At 43.9% G+C, this 19,724-nt stretch overlaps 1 protein-coding gene across 2 annotated transcripts in view; it reads right to left on the bottom strand.

The window, feature by feature from the left end:
• Positions 1-6,653, bottom strand: part of ELL2 (elongation factor for RNA polymerase II 2) — a 71,511-nt gene extending 64,858 nt beyond the window's left edge. Inside the window, exon 1 of one of the 2 annotated variants that reach the window (XM_077462363.1) lies at positions 6,398-6,653. In XM_077462363.1, the coding sequence (XP_077318489.1) occupies positions 6,398-6,529 (132 nt within the window). In that variant the 5' untranslated portion in view covers positions 6,530-6,653. The remainder of the gene's footprint in view (positions 1-6,397) is intronic. The other variant, XM_077462362.1, reaches the window with a different exon arrangement.
• Positions 6,654-19,724: the final 13,071 nt, after the last annotated feature.

Genomic DNA, 19,724 nt, shown 5'->3' with positions numbered 1-19,724 from the left:
CCCGACACTTGCTGAATGCCTCGCCATTTTTCTTCTGTGCCAAATGTCGATTTTGAACTGAACCAATGCCTTTGCGGTTGTGACCCCCATTCACTTGGATGTGAGGGTTTAACTCCACAAGCCACATTTAATTGGTCAGACCCAGTAAAAGCCATGTCAACAGGAAAGGGGGGGGGGGGGGTTCTCTCCAATGAAACCCCACTGACAATAAAAACTGGACAGGGGTTCTAATCATTCCTCGCATTATCCAAAATTAGAAAACAACTTTAAACAGAAATAAAGTAGAACTTTAGGCAAAACAATTTAATTTTGGATAGTGTAAGGGAGAGTTATAGTCCCTGTCGGTTTGTTGCCATCTGTGTCCCATAGCCAAACAGCAAGCGAGCAGAAATCCCTGCAAATTAAGGTAATTATTTGAGGTCCCCCTCCATTGCTTTTCTGGGAACAATCCAAAAATTTTAATTTTCCTTTGCTATCAATGATAAATGGTAAACAGGCCAAATAGAGGGTGAATCTGCCCAAAAGGGGCACAGACATCAATAAAAACTGACAGGGGTTCTAATCCCTTTCCATATTATCCAAAAAAAAAAAGAAAAAAAAAAAAAAAAAAAGAAGGTTTTGCCTTTATTTAAAATATATGTAAAGCCAGTTTACACCATTCTAGGATGTGAAATAACCCATACATTCATTATAAGAATGAAAAATAGTGCCATAAAAAAGGTAGGAGTTGTTCACATAACTTCATTATCTGCACGTGCTGTAAATTAAACACCAACTGGTTTCCTATGCTGTGCATGCAATAAAAACTCCCAAAGTTCTGAAAAACATTAGTCACAGTGGAGGTGGCTGTTGACAGGATCTCTTTATAAGGACTAACCTGTCAGGACAAAAATAAGGGAGCTTCCACAGCTGACATTTTAGATGGTACATCCTTTGGGGTTGCCAATTCTGCAGGTGCATTAATAGTCATTGAGTCAATGACCTGGAACAAGTATGTGGGTCCCTTTTAGATTGTAAGCTCTAATGAACCGCGTCCTCAGATTCTTCCTGAATTGTGTTTTAACTGTACTGTCTGTCCTCATGTTGTAAAGTGCTGCGCAAACTGTTGGTGCCATTTAAATCCTGTATAATAATCCGTCCCTACAGCAGACATTTACATGCTTGTTCTAGGACAGTGCCTAACCATTTCGTTAATGAGGGAGGGATAATGACGACAACTCTGGAGCATGCACCTTTCCAGACAAGTCATCAATAGAAGCTACCATATTTTTGATCCATTCAAATAAAATATCTGAACATAAAAGCTTTAGCTAAATAGCTGACTGATTCCTGGACAGAAAAGATATCCTATTTGACTTTAGCCTTGGTTTACAGCCATGCAACTTGTAATGCGACTTGACATTTCAAAGTCAAGTGACAAGGTGCACCCCATTTGCGGCAATGGAACCGTTCAGATCACTGCGACTCAAGTCACAGCAACTTTGAAAAGTGTTCCTGCACTGATTCTGTGCGACTTACATTGACAGCTGTTAAATAAAGTTGCACAGATGTCAGCAAGTTGCACATGCAATCTCACTGAAAAAGTGCGACTTAAGATGCACTGGCGTGAGCCAGGACTTACATAAAGGAGAGGGAGAGAGGGAGAGAGGGGAGAGGGGGAGAGGGGGAGAGGGGGAGAGGGGGAGAGGGGGAGAGGGGGAGAGGGGGAGAGGGGGAGAGGGGGAGAGGGGGAGAGGGGGAGAGGGGGAGAGGGGGAGAGGGGGAGAGGGGGAGAGGGGGAGAGGGGGAGAGGGGGAGAGGGGGAGAGGGGGAGAGGGGGAGAGGGGGAGAGGGGGAGAGGGGGAGAGGGGGAGAGGGGGAGAGGGGGAGAGGGGGAGAGGGGGAGAGGGGGAGAGGGGGAGAGGGGGAGAGGGGGAGAGGGGGAGAGGGGGAGATATAGAGAGAGAGAGAGAGAGATATAGAGAGAGAGAGAGAGAGATATAGAGAGAGAGAGAGAGAGATATAGAGAGAGAGAGAGAGAGAGAGAGATATAGAGAGAGAGAGAGAGAGAGAGAGATATATAGAGAGAGAGAGAGATATATATAGAGAGAGAGAGAGATATATAGAGAGAGAGAGATATAGAGAGAGAGATATAGAGAGAGAGATATAGAGAGAGAGATATAGAGAGAGAGATATAGAGAGAGAGATATAGAGAGAGAGAGATATAGAGAGAGAGAGATATAGAGAGAGAGAGATATAGAGAGAGAGAGATATAGAGAGAGAGAGATATAGAGAGAGAGAGATATATAGAGAGAGAGATATATAGAGAGAGAGATATATAGAGAGAGAGATATATAGAGAGAGAGATATATATAGAGAGAGATATATATAGAGAGAGATATATATAGAGAGAGAGATATATATATAGAGAGAGATATATATAGAGAGAGAGATATATATAGAGAGAGAGATATATATATAGAGAGAGAGATATATATATAGAGAGAGAGATATATATAGAGAGAGAGATATATAGAGAGAGAGATATATAGAGAGAGATATATAGAGAGAGAGATATATAGAGAGAGAGATATATAGAGAGAGATATATAGAGAGAGATATATAGAGAGAGATATATAGAGAGAGATATATAGAGAGAGATATATAGAGAGAGAGATATATAGAGAGAGAGAGATATATAGAGAGAGAGATATATAGAGAGAGAGATATATAGAGAGAGAGATATATAGAGAGAGAGATATATAGAGAGAGAGATATATAGAGAGAGAGATATATAGAGAGAGAGATATATATAGAGAGAGATATAGAGAGAGATATAAAAAAAAAAACTGTAGCTGCCGATTTAATATTAGGACATGTACCTATCCAGGGAGGCCGCAATCTTGGCAACCCCCTAGCCAATTTGGCAGCTCTGTGTCTCAGAGGGAAAGGAGGAGGGGCCAGAAACGTCAAATACTGTGCAGTGATCTTACCCAGAAGTGGGAGCCAAACCAGGTACCCGCTCCCACCCCCAAGCATAGCTTCCCATTTTGGGTGGAGCTCCGCTTATGTATAAAGCACAATGACCTAAAGCTAACCACACACTTAGGATTTAGGCCAATTCAGACAAATTGGCTATAACTGAACAGTAGGTGGCCCTGTCACCTCGAAAGTGGAATGCTCAATTGCCTTGGTGAAGGCATCATGCCAAAAGTGCCAAACTGTGCCTGTTCCAGGCAAATGATCAGGCATTCTGACAGCCAGCACTCTACAATAGACCAGCAGGGGGGGGCGGCAGAGGAGGACTTGACAATCCATGCTATTTATGTGGATGGAGGAATCAGTTAGATTTCCTTTGTCCAGCCCGCACAAAAGAAATCTATTGGCATAGGACTAGCCTTAGTGATAGGTACTTGTGCCTTGTAGTACTGGCGTCCTCATTCGGGATTATCTGCATGAAGTTTGTTTGAAGGAAACAGGAATACCTGGAGGAAATCCAATCTCCAAAAGACCTGCTGGAAAGTTTAAGTTCCTGTCCAACTTAGCCCTAGTACATACAGTATATGTATGCTAGTTTGTGTACATTATACTGGGCAGCTTTTGTTAGAACTCCATCTAATTCAAGGCCCAAGGATTCCTTCGGTATTGATCAGTATTTGAATTGTACTGCCTATCTTTATATTGTGAAGCCCTGCACAAACTGTTAGTGCTATATAAATCCTGATAGAGAAATGTATAATATACATACCATCCTCAATAGACCATATGTAAAGCAATGCAGTGAAGAAAATGATTTACAGGCCTATGGCTGGAGAGCTGAAAAATGACAGCTCAGCAAATCTCCAGTGTTCAGCAAGGACTTTGGCTCAGTTTACTGAATGAATCTGAGACCAGCTGGCACCACAGAGGAAGTAAAGTAGTATGTACTTTACTAGCTATAGCTATGCTGCTCTTTAAAAAGATAGCACTTTGAAGCAGAACATAAAGCGATATTCAACTCAGAACTGGTCAGTCCACCAAGCGCTCAGTTGCCACATAAGCAAGCCCTGGGAAGCAGAGCTGCCTTCCAAGCCTCATTGCTTAGATAACATTTCAGCTGCCAGAAACCACCGCAAAATATGAGAGTCTACATCTCAAAATGCTGCAGTTTAGTGCTTTAAAGGATAATAAATATGGAGTTTAATTAGCACTTTGAAGCATTTCCTGACATGTATGCTGGTTTCATGCCTGGATGAAATTCCAGAACACAGTAGAAAGAAAATCCACAGCAGACATGTAGCCATGGGAGGTGGGAAGATCATTAAAAGACATTTAACCAGCTGCCCCCCACAAACACCGGGGGGGGGGGGGTGTTAGAGAGAGACTTACAACACAGCATTATGAGCCAGCCAGAGCTTTTATGGAAGCTTACTCAGCTTTCCTATACAGGTACGAGAAAAGCTTACAAGTAGAACGCCCATGATATTACACGCTAAAACCAAGCCTCTACTCAGCACATTTGCACACAGCAAAGATAGGACTAATCTACACGGACACTAGGGGGTTACAATGTACCCAGATCTTTACTTCGTATGTATAACGCTGTAGGCAGATTAAAACAGGCCTGTGTTTATACATAGCTTGAAATTCTAAGACTGTTGATTGGGGAGGGGTGAGAGGAGAAAAAAAAAAAAAAAAAAAGACATTCTAAATCAGACAACAGCAATCCCAAATTAATGTAAATACCTTCCTATGCAGTTAGCTGGTTATAACTTAATTCAAAGGCTAGAAAGGGATGGGGGATTTACACTGGTGTCTGGTTGGGAAGTTCCAGAAGTAGGGCCATATACTCTCTGGGGAGGGGCCAATATGGAGTCAGCGTCTCCTCAACTAGCTGGGCCTAGTCATTTCTTGGGAAGGGACAATATGGGGTCTGTCTCCTCTCTGGGGAGGGGCCAATCTGGTGTCAGCGTCTCCCCAACTAGCTGGGTCTAGTCATCTCTTGGGAAGTGACAATATGGAGTCGCTGAGACCCTTTTTGTAGGATGTGCCATGTCATTTCTATAGAAGGTAAAATTTGGAGTCAAAGTAGGGCCAAGTTAGCTCTGAAAAAAAGTACAGTCAGTATCTTCTTTCCTAGTAGCACCATGTCATCTGTATGGAACGTTCAATACTAAGTCAGCGTCCCCTCTCCTAGTAGGGCCACGTTGTCCCTAGCAAAGGGACAATACAGAGCCAGTGTCCACCCTCTTAGTAGGACCATTTCACGTCTATGAAAAGTACAATATGGATCTGCGTTCCCTCTCCTAGAAGGGCCAAGTCACCTCCGGGAGAGGGACAATATGGAGTCAGTATCTGCTAGTAGGGCCATTTCTTCTCTATCAAAAGTACAATACGGTGTCAGTGTCCCCTCTGCTAGTAAGCCATGTCACCCATATGGAATGAACAATATGGAGTCGGTGTCCCCTCTCCTAGTATAGCCATGTCACCCATATGGAAGGAGCAATATGGAGTCAGGGTCTTTTAGAACAGCCATGGAAAGTACAATACAGAGTCAGTGTCTCCTGTCCTAGCACAGCCATAGGGAAGGGACAATATGGAGTCAGCAAATCCTAGGACTGTCATCACTATGGAGAGTACAACAGGAGTCAGCATTTCCTGGCCTAGAACAGCCATGTCATGTGGAAAGTACAATATGGAGTCAGTGTCTTTTAGAACAGCCGTGGAAAGTACAATACAGAGTGAGTGTCTCCTCTCCTAGAACAGCCATGTCACTTCCATGGAAAGTACAGTATGGGGTCAGAGTCTCCATCATATAAATGGCTGATTTATATGATTAAATGAAGAATGTGCCCAAAGAAGGCAGAACTCAGTCCCTGTAATGAAGATCAGTCCTCCTTGGTGACACCCAGACTTTCTGTAAGTTTCTATGAAATAATGCCCCAAGTGTCCCCGGGCTGTGATGTGTAGGTGTGGGCAGTGTATGGAGTGCCCTGTGTAGGAGAGGGGTGGTGCAGTAGACGGTGGTGCAGGCAGTCCTGTGTACAGGCAGTGCGGAGGAGCTAGGAGACCAAGGACCAGCTGGATCACACCAGAGGGGCTCTCAGCACCTGCCAGCATTTAGGACACCCCTGTCCGGGACAATGGGCTCTCCGCAGCTCCCACACACAGCCCATATCTGGAATAATCCACATCACACGAAGGGGGGGGGGGGGGAGAGGTGTCCCGGTTCTGATGGGTCAGTGCTTCCGAAGTTCGGACAGAGCCCAGAAGTGAGATTCCAGGCACAGCAAATGACTCCTTTATCCAGGGGAGGGCGGAGGGGGTGACATGGCCTCGGTGACATTCCTCCATACACAAACATCTGGTAACCCTAATAAAAGCCCATATCGGGGAATTCCCTGGGGGTGTCCCCCTCCCCCCACCTCTCATTGCTTACCTTAGTGTTCTGGTAGTGCTCCAAGGCTCTGACGGCGGTCTCAGTGAGTTTAACGTGAAGTACGGTGGTGTTGTCCTGTGTCCCCCTCCCGCAGGACAGCCCGTACCTCCCCTCCTCACTAAGAGCCGCCATCTTCCTCACTCAATCCCTCTTCCCCTCCCGACTCCGAGCTGAGCAGGGAGTTTTGTATCTCACAACCAAACCTGCTACTCTGGGCACGAAGCGAAGTCTGCGTCTCTGATTGGCTAACCGCTTAGCTCCGCCCCCTTCCCTCAGCTAGGTTTGCAGCGCACAGCCCGTAATGCAATCTCTTTATAGCAAGGGATGAGGGATTTTTTTTTTGTTTGTTTCGTTTCTGGCCTGGCGTCATCACGTCCAGGGGGTGGGCGTGGCCTGTCGTGACGTAGGGAACCAGAGAATCGTGTGCTCTCGGACCGTGACATCAGCGGGTGACGTAGGGTGGTCGCTGAGCGGAGGGGCTCCGGTGTGTGTGTGTCGCTGTCCCTAGCGGTGTCACTACTAACAATGGCAGTCCGGGGGGAGAAGAACTCCATAGCGGCCTTGTATGTGGAGAGCTAGGAGGAGCGATGGTAATGACCTTTGGAAGGCACACAGTCACCACAATGACGGGGATAGTAATCATTAACCACACGGCTCCACACAAACTCCTTCTTCACACACGATAAAATCTGCAGCTTCGGCCATCAAATCACTCCGAACCTCCAAATATTACATGCTGAAGGCCCCAGGGAATGAAATGGCGGTTGTTGCAATTTTTCGTGTCTCATGATATTTGCGCAGCCATTTATGAAACACAAATTGTCCTCAGGAACATTTACCCCCCAACCGCTAACCACCTCAGTACAGGGCGCTTACACTCCCTTCCTGCCCACACTTTGACAATTGCGCGGTTGTGCTACACTGTAACAATGTGACATTGTTATCATTTTCTTCACACAAATAGCACTTTCTTTTGGTGGTATTTAATCACGGATGTTTTTTTAGGCCCATTTCACACGGGCGGCTGTTCTGCCGCTGTTAAAAGCATGTTTTGTTATTTTGAAATTCAGAGAATCCTGGCACAGCGCTCACTTGCAGTTGTACGTTGCAATTAGCTGCCTTTATGTGCAGATAGCGCCAATAAGTCGGTCCTGGACGCAGTGAAATTCATTTTTTTCTATCCGCACCAAACCCCATGTAATGCAATCATTGCTGAATGCAGTGTGTGAATGGGGCCATAAGAAAGCATTGTGTGAGTTTAGCTGTGGTAGATAACTTCATCTATCCGCAGCTAAAAGCTGAATTCTATCCACCCGTGTGTAAGGAGTCTTATTTTTTTCCTTAAAAAAAAAATGTCAGTGGTGGGCAATAATTTCTGGCACTGACGAGCACTTAAAGCGGAGTTCCGCCGTTTTTTGTTTTTAAAAGTCAGCAGCTACAAATACTGCAGCTGCTGACTTTTAAAGTATGGACACTTACCCGCCAAGCACACCCGCAATGTCGGCACCCGAAGCCGATCTCTCAGGTGCTGCCGCTGCCATCTTCGGTATGGGAATTGGGAAGTGAAGCCTTGCGGCTTCACTTCCTGGTTCCCTACTGCGCATGTGTGAGTCGCGCTGTGCAATAAGGATGGTCCCTGCTGTCTCTGGGATCCGTGTGTTTCCCAGCAGATAGCGGGGGCCCTGCAGGAAGTGGCGTAAATACCCGCAGAATCTGGGGCTATCTATGCCTGGAAGTGGGTGCAAATACCTGTATTATACAGGTATCTGCAACCCCCTTCCCCCTGAAAGGTGCCAATTGTGGCACTGGAGGGGGGGAGGGTTCCAATGAGTGGAAGTTCCACTTTAGGGTGGAGCTCCGATTTAATTGTAATCAGGACACTGATTATGCTACTTGCAGGAGTTTTTTTCAGCTCCCCACCAGCGAACCGCCCCAGTGTGAAAGCATTTATTGATTTTAAATGGAAATAGGTTTTGGTGAGCTTTTCAGGCGCTTTTCTTTAGCACCGAAGTGCTTGAAAAGCGCCTCAGTGTAGAAGGGCTTTAACTGTGTGTCTAGCCAGTGGTTTCTCCCTGTGAGGGACGTGCTTTTACTATTGAAAGAAACATTAAGACCCCTTTCACACCAGGGCTCTTTGCAGGCGCTATAGCGTTAGAAATAGCGCCTGCAATCCGCCCTAAAAAAGCTGCACCATTGTTTGTAGTGTGAAAGCCCGAGGGCTTTCACACTACAGCAGTGTGCTGGCAGGACGTCAGGGAAAAGTCCTGCCAGCAGCTTCTTTGGAGCGGTGAAGGAGAGGTGTGTTTACTGCTCCTCCACCGCTGCTCCCCATTGAAATCAATGGGGCAGCGCTGTACTACCGCCAACAAAACGCCGCTATTGCAGCGTATTTTAACCCTTTCTCGGCTGCTAGCGGGGGGGTAAAAGCGCCCCATTAGCGGCCGAAATGCTCCGCAAATACGGCGGTAAAACGCCTCTGAAAATAGCAGCGTTTTACCGCCCACGCTATGGGCGGTGTGGTGTGAAAGGGGTCTAATCCTGCTTTGCAGGAACACCAGATCAATATCTTCCCTTCTGACAGAACAACAATCTGCCTGTTTACATAGGCAGATCGCCATTCTGCCTGTGTACTGTACAGTCAGCGGGTGCCGGCGGATATCAAGTCTGCGGTACCTGCCCCTGGTCTTCCGCTGTGTGTGATCAGCGGTAGCACTTGTGCGCACCCCAGACCTGGAAGTATCAGATTCCGTACTAGGTATGTGATCTGGCACAGAGTGGCCACCCTGCCGCAGTATATCTGAAGTGGTTAATGAATGTTAGCGCACACAGACACAATAGAATACTCACAATTCTTGGTAAAATATAAAACGTGGAGTTGTGTTTAGTAAATAGGTACCAAATATTATTATTATTATACAGGATTTATATAAAGTTTGCACAGCACTTTACAACGTGAGGGCAGTCAGTATACTTACAATACAGGAGGAATAAGAGGGCCCTGCTCATTAGAGCTTACAAGGGAGGGTCAAGTGATACAAATGGTTATAACTGTGGGGGATGTGCTGATGGAGAAAGTAAAAGTACAGTTGTTAGGTTAGGGACAGGGTAGGCTTCTCTAAAGAGAAGGGTTTTCAGGGATAGTCTAAAAGTGGACACAGGAGATAAGTCGTGCAGATTGGGGTAGGAGATTCCAAAGGATGGGAGAGGCTTAGAAGTCCTGGAGTCAAGCATGGGCGGAGATGCGCGGGAGCTAGAGAGCAGAAGGTCTTGGGAGGAAGGAAGAGAACAATTCGGTTAATATTTTGAGACCAGATTAGTGATGTAGCTGGGGGCTGATTTGTGGATGGCTTTGTAAGTTGTTGCTATGGTTTGAATTTAATTTGTGGTGTAGGCAGGATCTACTGCACCTTGCACGTGGGTTAACACCTCACCCAAAGGTGTAATCTCTAGTGCCTGGCACCAGGCGGAGGCTGTGGTCATGTGAGAAATCAAACATTAAGGCAGAACGCCCAAAAGGTGAAGTTCCAATTGTTTACACTCCTCCCCTCCACTGCCACATTTGGCACTTTTTCGTGGGAGCGGGTACCTGGTTTTGACAGGTACCCACTGCTACTTCTGGTCAGATCAACAAGGTGATCTGTGCGGAAGTTGGGCTCCCATCCCCCACAGCCTTTTGGGACACATCACAGGTCCCAGAGGAAGCACAGGGCGGCTTGCACAATGTGCAATAAACAGAAAAACAGGCAGCTCTGCCAGTTTCCCTTACTTAAGATGCCGACGCCTGCATCTGAAGTGGATTCAAGAATCGGCTCGGATGAGGACATTGCTGGATTCCTGGACAGGTAAGTGTTCTTAACTTAGAAGTCTGCAGCTGCAGTATTTGTATTTTAATAACATCAGACCAGGCTCAAAGCAGTTGAAACAACTTTACTGGAAACTTGGCATAACAATAGAAACAGAGTAAAATGTATTTTCTCTAAGACCCCTTTCACACTGAGGCACTAAAATAGCGCCTGTAAAGAGCCTCTCTTGTCCCAAGTGCTTTCACACTGGAGCGGTGCGCTGGCAGGACACTGAAATAACTCCTGCAAGCAGCATCTTTGGAGCGATGAAGGAGCGGTGTATACACCACTCCTAAACCGCTCCTGCCCATTGAACTGGCTGGGCGCCCCTTCTGCAACCGCCGGCAAAGTTGTTTTAACCCTTTATTGGCCGCCAGCGGGGGTTAAAACTACTGCGCTAGCGACCGAAAACCCCTGCAAAAAAGTGTGAAAGGGGCCTAGCTAACGCTAATTGCAACTGCTCCAGCATACCTGTATAGGCAGAGTCCTACTAATACCTTTCACACTGAGGCAGTTTTTTAGGCATTGCAGTGCTAGAAATAGCGCCTGAAAACTGTCCCCCATTCATTACAATGGGTGCTTTCACACTCGGGCGATGCGCTTGTGGGACGTTTGGAAAAGTTCTGCGAGCAGCATCTTTGGGGCAGTTCGGGAGCGCTGTATACAGCGCTCCCAATATGTCCCTGCCCATTGCAATGAATATTCCATAATACAATCGGGCCCAGTAACAGTACATGCATTACTATTCTCACATGTGGATATACATAAATTACCATCCAATGTAAATCGGACCGGTATCTAAATAAAGTCATACCATCAATGCATCTAAGTTATTAAAACTGCTTAAAGAAAATGAACACATAAGGCCACGTACACACGAGAGGATTGTCCGTCCAACTAAGTCCGTCAGACAATCCGACAGACAGTCCGTCCTACTTTCGAATGAACGGACTTGACCACACATGATGAACAGACAGTCCGCCGAAAGCTTGCGCGATGACGTGTACAGCACGTACGACGGGACTAGAAATACAACGTCCAATACACAGCAATGCAACCTTTCGCCGTGTAAATCCTTTCTGAGCATGCGCCATACTTAGTCCGTCGAACTAGCCTACTCACGAGCGGACTGTCCGCTGAAACCAAAGTTGGACGGACAATATTACGGAAATTCCGAAAGACTTAGTCCGCCAGACTGTCCGCTGAAAAAGTCCGCTGAAGCCCACACATGAGCGGACTGTCCGCTGAAACACGTTTCAGCGGACCAAGTCCGTCAGACAGTCCGCCCGTGTGTACGCGGCCTAAGGCAAATGACTAAAGCAAATATAAAATCTCATTCCATAACTCAGCACATTCATAATATAATAAAAATGTTAAAAATAACGGATGAGAATCCAATAGACATAGATCCAATAGACATTAAATATTACCAAGGAGGGCACCCTGGTTGGATACCCCCGGCCTCTCTCCGATTGATCTGGTCATGGACAGAATGCTGAGATAAAAGAAGGGGAAGGGAGGTTGAGCTGGGGGGGGGGGGCACTAAATGTAAGACACCTACCGTAGGTAATTCTGAATGGGTGAACTAAAGCACAGCCAGGATATACAGTGTCGACATCTACTGTGGTTGAGACGATTTGGTATGGGGAGATGTGAAACAATGCTTGAATATTCCTCTTGTAGGGTTGAATAAGCTTCTATGTTGTGACAAGAATCTATGCTTGGGATGTAAGCTGTAAATTATACTTGTATGTTTTGTTATTTAATAAACTCTCTCTGATTTAAAAAAAATAGTACCAAGGCCAGAATTGGAGTTTGAAGCTGCCCTGTTATAATAGGAACTTTAACGAGTTTATGGACTGATACAAATACGCATCACTTTGCATCTTGGGGAGGATCACCTTGTTACATGAAGGAACACTAAACCAAGCAAAAAAGGGTTTATCCCTTTGGGATAGACCAACTATTTTGATCTTTCCTTGTTTAAAGGTATCATATTGATACCAAATTAAGGAACATTGGCATTCTCAGAGGAGTTGCTCAGATGGTACAGTTTCTATGAAGTTTGCATCTTGGGGAGGATGTTTGTATCAGTCCATAAACTCGTTAAACGTCCTATTATAACAGGGTTATTTTTGGCACACAGACACCTCATTGGAGCTCCTGACGGGCTCTGAGGATTCCTTGGAACTGTGATTTTTTTTTTTTTAAAGGGTGGTAATGTACTAAGGTCCTACAAAAGCTCCAGAAAAAGCCACAATTGTGGTGAAACACGTAGAGGCAACCATTCTTTTGTATAGTGACCACTGAGCTTTATTGTGCTCTTTTTATATTAAATAGTTTTTCTGTTTTTAAATTATATTTATTAAAAATGATGTACTTTTGTAATATAAATTTTAATTGATTGTTTGCACCTTCAAATTACAATTCTGTCCTTGGTAATGTTTGAACTAATTTAAAGGAGGTGGTGTATATGGTGAAATCTCCAACCTCAAATTCCAAATCACATTGCTAGTAATCACTTAGAAAACAATAGAGATCTAATTCAACATTCATTCCCTTAGAATAAAATGTATCAGGATGATCGGGGGGCCACTCTGTGCAATACCACTGCACAGAGCAGGTAAGTATAACATGTTTGTTATTTTAATAACAACCAAAAAAAATGTGACTTTTGTAACACTAGCGCTTGCAGCGTGGAGGACATCCCATTTCAAGGGTAGGTTTTTTTTTTTTTCCTGTTTTCAGGGTTCAGCTTTAAATTCAACTGATGTTAAATGTAGGCTTACCAAGAACTTTTATCTAAAGCTGGCCATACATGCAAAGAGCGTTGATGAAAGACTTTACCACCGCTGTATATTGCATAATGAAAACTGTCATCCCCAGCTTTTAGTCCCTAACAGTGACTGCAGCAAATTGGCTGCAGTCACTGTTTAGCTGACACTTTTCCTCCTTCGATTTCTCAAAGTAAGTCGAGCCAGGTGGTGTTGGCAGGTGTTTTTCGAAATTCGAGATCTGTGTGGCCAGCATAAGTATAGCTACATTTTTCTCCCTTCTCCTAATCTCTGTGCAGTAAGGCCCAGTGCAGAGTTCTCTCTCACCACGGCTAGGTTTACACTTGTGCGCACCTTTTTTCATACCCACAGGCAAAACACACAGCTCTTTCACAGATGCATATGGGGTTGCCATTCATTCTTAATGGCACCCCTGTGCATCTAAACACGCAGTACATTTGTGGGTCTGAGAAATTACATGGTTGAAAAGAGCAATGCGATTTCCCTGCAGTTTCAAAAAGCCCATTCAAGCTGTGCCCCCCCAAGCTCGGGCTGCACCTCACTCATGGGTGTGAACCAAGCCTTACCCAATACGTTTTTACACTCACTTATATTTTGAAAAATATGTAAATGGCTATTACTGATATTCTTATTAAAATGTTACTTCCAAAACTGTTTCTGGCTTCAATAATTCTCAAGGCATGGAACATGAATAACTATGCAGCAAATCAAAAAGGAACTTAATTTCCCTTTCATTTGCTCTGCCTCCATCTGGTGCAACCCTTTTTGTTATTACGGTGCATGCATAGATTGGCCAAAGAGCTCAGCCTTCGGGTCCTGGAATATTTCTTCAGCACATGTGCGCATGGGCAGGAAGTTTCCTATGCATGCGTATGCATGGCAGTTGTTTGGAAGTTCCATAGCAGCCATCTTTGCACATGCTTAGATATAGCAGCATGTGCGCAGACGTACGAGACCTGTGCATGTGCAGATGTGCCAGAGGGCTCAGATGCACCTAATCTGGAGGGGGCGGGGACGCAAATGTCATTCTCACCTAAGCAAGTGACACGTATGTGGTAGAAGAGCCTGACATGATGAAGAAGGCCTCTCTTACACCTTTGACTCTGGTCTCCTGATAGAGGAGATAGGAGGCGCAGGAGTACAGAGTGGCACAAGTGCCTGTTGGTCTTGCTAGCAGCAGGGCTGCCAATGCCCGGCGTACTACAGTGCTATCCACTACCTTGTGACAACCCCTATGTGACACTGAAAGGAGGGAGCTCTAATGCGTTTCAAAGGAACAATCAATCTTTGTCAAAAACTTTTTGAGGTTTCCTTTGAAACGCGTTAGAGATGTAGGACACCGAGCAGTGGCGGCTTTTTGACAGCTGTCAAATCTGGTTCCCTATGCCAGCTTGGAAAGCAAAAGCTACTGATGCACATTAACAGCTTTGCAGTGTCCACATCCAATCTTTATGCTGAATGTGAAGAATCCTACTTGTAAGTGTGCTATTTTAATTGGTCAATAAATGTTTCTCACTATGCTAATGAGGATCCCGTGTTACTATTCTTTTGTTGTTTGATCTGCATGTTTGACTCGAAAATAACTGAATCCACTGGATTAGCATGACAGCAAGGCAGCATTTGCAGGAGAAAATTTTATCAATGGCATTGTTCCTTATTTTCCATAAAAAAGTCAGAGACGGCTGCTATTGCACAAAAAAAGCTGTCCAGAAATTCTACATAGGACTCAAGACAATCAGAATTACTTGCTATTGCTCTAATATCAAATAATACAATATATATATATATAACAGCTGACCAGCAAAAGTGGGCACATTTGATAAACAGTAAATATGTAGAAAATAAAATTCATATGACAGAACTGGAAGAACGCATCACTGTGTCAGAACATATCATTATTTGAGAATCTGTAAGTATTTTAAATAATTTCAATGTCAAACCAGGTGGCTGTCAGAATGTAACCTGTTACTATGTAAGAACTTGTCAAAATAAATTATAATACAGGGAAACATAAATTCTTATACTGTAGTAGAGTACTTTATAAAGGGGACCAAAGTCTGGGGATCCCTTGTATCCAGATCTCAACTTCTGCAAGGAAAGTCATGAGCTGGCCCACCTCTTTTCATAGCTCTCTGGTCATCAGTGATCACATTCCCATCACATTAATGAACTAACTGATAGCTGCAGGAGGAGACTAGTTTGGTCTCAGCTTTCTTTGCAGAAGCCAGGATTTGCCTATTCTGCCCCATACACACGATCAGATTTTCCGACAACAAAACCGTGGATTTTTTTTAAAGGATGTTGGTTCAAACTTGTCTTGCATACACACGGTCACACAAATGTTGGCCAAAAATTCCAAATGTGAGAACGTGGTGACCTACACATATTACAAGAAAAAGGAAGTCCAATAGCCAGTGTGGCTCCTTCTGCTTGATTCAGCGCATGCGTGAACTTTTCTCCAACGGATTTGTGTACACACAATCGGACTTGCCTACAACAAGTTTTGTTGTCAGAAAATTTGAGAACCTGCTCTCAAACAGTTGTGTGCGGAAATTCTGGCAGCAAATGTTCGATGGAGAATACAAATGGTCGGACTTTCCGACAACAAGCTCACATCGAACATTTCCTGTCGGAAAGTCCGATCGTGTGTACACGGCATTAGAGTCATAGTTTTTGTGGCTCCCAGGACAATTGCAGAGATTTGTGACAGTACCTACAGGAACAAACAACTTTGATTCCTGACAGTAGTTTATACATTTGCTGAAAAGTACACGCGTACGTTAAGGTGCGACACAGGTGCACTCTACCTAATACAACTGTACAAAAAAAAAATATATATATATATATATATAGTAATGCATATACAGTATGTCAGTGGCAACATATCTGTGTGCATGTAAGATAAATAAAAATAAAGTTTTAGGTATAGGTAATACAAAACAATGCAGAACTGGCACCATAAAGTGCAGAAGCATACCTTTATAATGAAATACTGGCAGTGCTCCAGATTTTTGAAAATCTGTATTTGCATAGTCTTAAGGTGCCAAAGTGGACCTGCCAAATAGAAGGTCTGCTTTTTAGCAAGCACCCTGCCTCCCAACACATATGGTTTTAAAAAAAACATTTGCAAACCGATCGGCAGGGGAAAAAAAAGGACTTACCGTAGCCCCCAACACTTCCAGGGGACAATGGTAGCTTTCTCTTATCTGCAAGATCACTGTGTCTTTCAGCAGAGCTGGGAGTAAAAAATTACATGAGAATGCACTTATTATTACTTATGCAGCCTATTGCAAGATTTTGAGTGCCTAGATATGCTATATGACTGTAGTGAAGCAAGGGATGTGACCTTCACCTCCAGGAAGCATTGGAATTTTTTTTTTTTTTTCTGGGTAATCCTAAATTCCTATTCAACAGTAATTCTAGGTTCAGACTAAATGCGGCTTTGAAACTGTGTGTCTTCACTTGAAATCGCACAATTCCAAAGCAGTGCTACTTGGCTGACATCTGTGCGACTTTATGCATAGATGCAGGAACTACGTTTTCAAATGGACGTGGCACCACAAAGTCGGCGTTGTACTGATTTGAACAGTTACATTGCCTACAATAGAGTGCAGCTTATGACAACTCACACCAGTGTGACCGGGGGCTAAGAGTGAACCAATATGTTAATGAAGGTTCCATCATCTAACAACTGTGTGCACAGCCTGCGGTGTAAACTTTCCCAAAAGATTCTATATACAGAGCAGCTCCTAGCCAGAAAAGGCCCAGGAATGTGTGCAGTGGCTGAGAGATCACTGTGCTGGTATTGTGCAGTGCTCACTCCTCAACGTAGACCTGTCTGTCTCTTTGGAATGTAAATCACCATATGGGAAGTCCTAGAGCCTATATGGGCTTCCTTTCACTTAACTCCTTTAGTGCCAATAACATTAGACAATTATTCTGGATCTCTGATTCATGGGACTTTCTTTTGTTGTCATCAGCGTAGAGCAATGAAATTAAAGTGGCATCCCATTCAATCAGCATATACCACTGTATATAGATTGCTTTATCTTTTTGGTTGGTTCAGTTCTTGCCGACAGATCCTTTTTGGTAATGGCTAAAAGGAGCCTTTGGATGCCTGTTTTTATTGGCTCAGGATAATGTTCATCCACAGACCTAAAATAGCCACATCAGGAAATAGGGGATTTCAAGACAAACTTTGTACATTTAAGAGCGATCATTCAGACAAATGATCTGATGATTTAAGAGCTCATGCACATTGGCATCCAGTAAATAAAATACTTATATCTTTGCTGGATCCTACTACTATCAGTCAATTTTCTTTTTAGATGTATATGCATAACCCACTAGATTACACTTTTGTTTGTACAAATTCACATGTATTTGTATGCATTCACAAATGTATGATATAAAAGTGCAGCTCTGAAAAGTGCAATAAATTGAAAACCTTGATGTATCTTATCTAGTGTATATCATAATATACTTTCAGGCTGGGTTCACACTAGTGCGAATTGGATGCGGATTTCCGCGCATCCAATTCACACAGCAGGAGAATATTCACATACCTCCGCAGCAGCTCTAGTGCAGGCCGGTTCACATACTTCCGTAGCGGCTCCGGTACTATTTTCACAGGAGCCCTCTGCATCTTTTGGTCTGTTTCAGGTCTGAATTCATCCAAATATTGAGGCTGAAATCGTACCTGAAACAGTGAACAAGGACGCACCAGACTCCTACTGTGAGCCGCCATGTGCTCATATGTGAACCCAGCCTAAAGTGCAATGTGCTAAAAGAAATAATAAAAATAATGATGAAAAGCCCATTTCATATAGGAAAGAAAGCCCCCCAAAAAAGGAACAGGTAGAATCCCTGTGTGATCACAGTAATTAAGAGTAGCAGTGTTACTGTCTGTATCAATCACTCATGTGTGAAAATCCACCACGGACGGGGATAATGCTCACAGATACTGTAGCAACAATGTTTTTGTCAATACAAAGTATATTGACGGCAGCTCTATGCCCTTGTACACACGGTCAGACATTCCGATGGAAAATGTCCGATCGGATCGTGTTGTCGGATAATCAGACTGTGTGTGGGCTCCATCGGACTGTTTCCGTCGGAATATACGACGGACAACGTTTTAGAGCTGGGTTCTAAACGTTACGTACGATTGGATTTTCCGACATCTTTGTCCGACCGTGTGTATGCAACACCAGTTTCGGACAGAATCCGTCAGACAAAATACGACGGATTTTGTTGTCGGAATGTCCGACCGTGTGTACGGGGGCTAAGAGTCTCATGTCTTAACCTCGTGACAGATCACCATTCACAGTGTTATGTTGTGTTGTGCATTTTGTTGAACCATAGAAATAAAAAAAGCTTCCACATAGTGTAAAACTGTAGCTGTAGAATTTATTTAACAGGTAGAACACTTACATCATATCCAAAGTAAAAACGCCTTGTTACAAGATCCAGCAGGAAGTAGTGGAATGCAATGGCCTGAGTAGCGTTAAAACCTTGACACGTTTCGTCTCCTAAGACATGGTCTGGGATGTGTTTTTTTTTTTTTTAATATATAGATTTAGCGTGGTATTTTTTTCACTGTATAATTCACAAATGTATAAACATAAAATACTCCAAAATGCTCATCTCGAATACAGAATTTGGGTGTTTTTTTTAAATACAAATTGGTTCTAAATTATGGATCTAAACAACACCGTAAGGGCAAATTCACACATAGTGTGGGGACAGGTGTTTTATTGTAGTGTAAAACACCTCCCACCGCAAGGTCTTTGTTTTCTGTGTCTCTCAATCACACTGCAATGCAGAGCTGACCTGCAGTGTGCTGCCATAAAATGCAGACATGCTGCATTTTATTGCAGTGCATTGTACTGAATCGCATGCCACTGTACAGCAACATGAATGTTGTACTTTTTTTTATTTTTAATTTTTTTACATTTAGTGGTATGCGACATACAATGAAAAGATAACATCACAGAACAGGTGATTCAAACAATGTAGCATATAAATGATCAGCGTATAACTGCATCTTACTAAAAGGTAAGGACTCTCAGTGTAATTACAAGGGAATAGAGCTGTAGGTGTGCAGGGTATCTACCTAGACTAGGGATCTGTGTAGACGGTTTGTATATTCACTTGCATTTCAATAGGGGTAAGTCCCGTTATCCTTAAGAAAATACAGTTATCAGTATGTGGGGGAAAAGTAATGCAGGGGTATCCCACAGGGGTCAAAACATACCAGTTTTTGAATTACATGGGAGAACGTAAATAGAGGGGGAAGGCAAATAAAGAAAGAGAGGGAGAGAAAAAAAACAGGGGAAAAAAGAAGGGGGGTCTATAGGAAAGGGAGGAAGTGAGGTCCCACCTAGGGGATGAGGGGCACCCGCAGCTCATCAAGCAGTGCGAAGGCTAGGTTTAAAGTTAAAGGTTCTGACAATCAATAAGGCCAGACTATGTAAAGCGGAGGTATTCTTCTGAGAACCTGGTCTTATGTCCTCAGATTTATCCCGAATCGTAGCAGTCACATCTTCCATCCGTTCAATATCATTAACCCTTGCAAACCATTGGGCCACTGTGAGGGCAGATTGCTGCTTCCATTGGCTCAGTATGCAAGCTCTAGCAAGATTGAGAAGTTTTGAGAAAAGAGATTTGTGGTATCGTTTTCTTGACAGG

The sequence above is a fragment of the Lithobates pipiens genome, unplaced genomic scaffold (genome assembly GCF_037356315.1).
Source record: "Lithobates pipiens isolate NorthernLeopardFrog02 unplaced genomic scaffold, aLitPip1_a1.2 Scaffold_3, whole genome shotgun sequence".
Taxonomy (NCBI): Eukaryota; Metazoa; Chordata; class Amphibia; order Anura; family Ranidae; genus Lithobates; species Lithobates pipiens.
The sequence above is the reverse complement of the archived record's forward strand: the minus strand, read 5'-3'. Positions and strand labels throughout refer to the sequence as shown.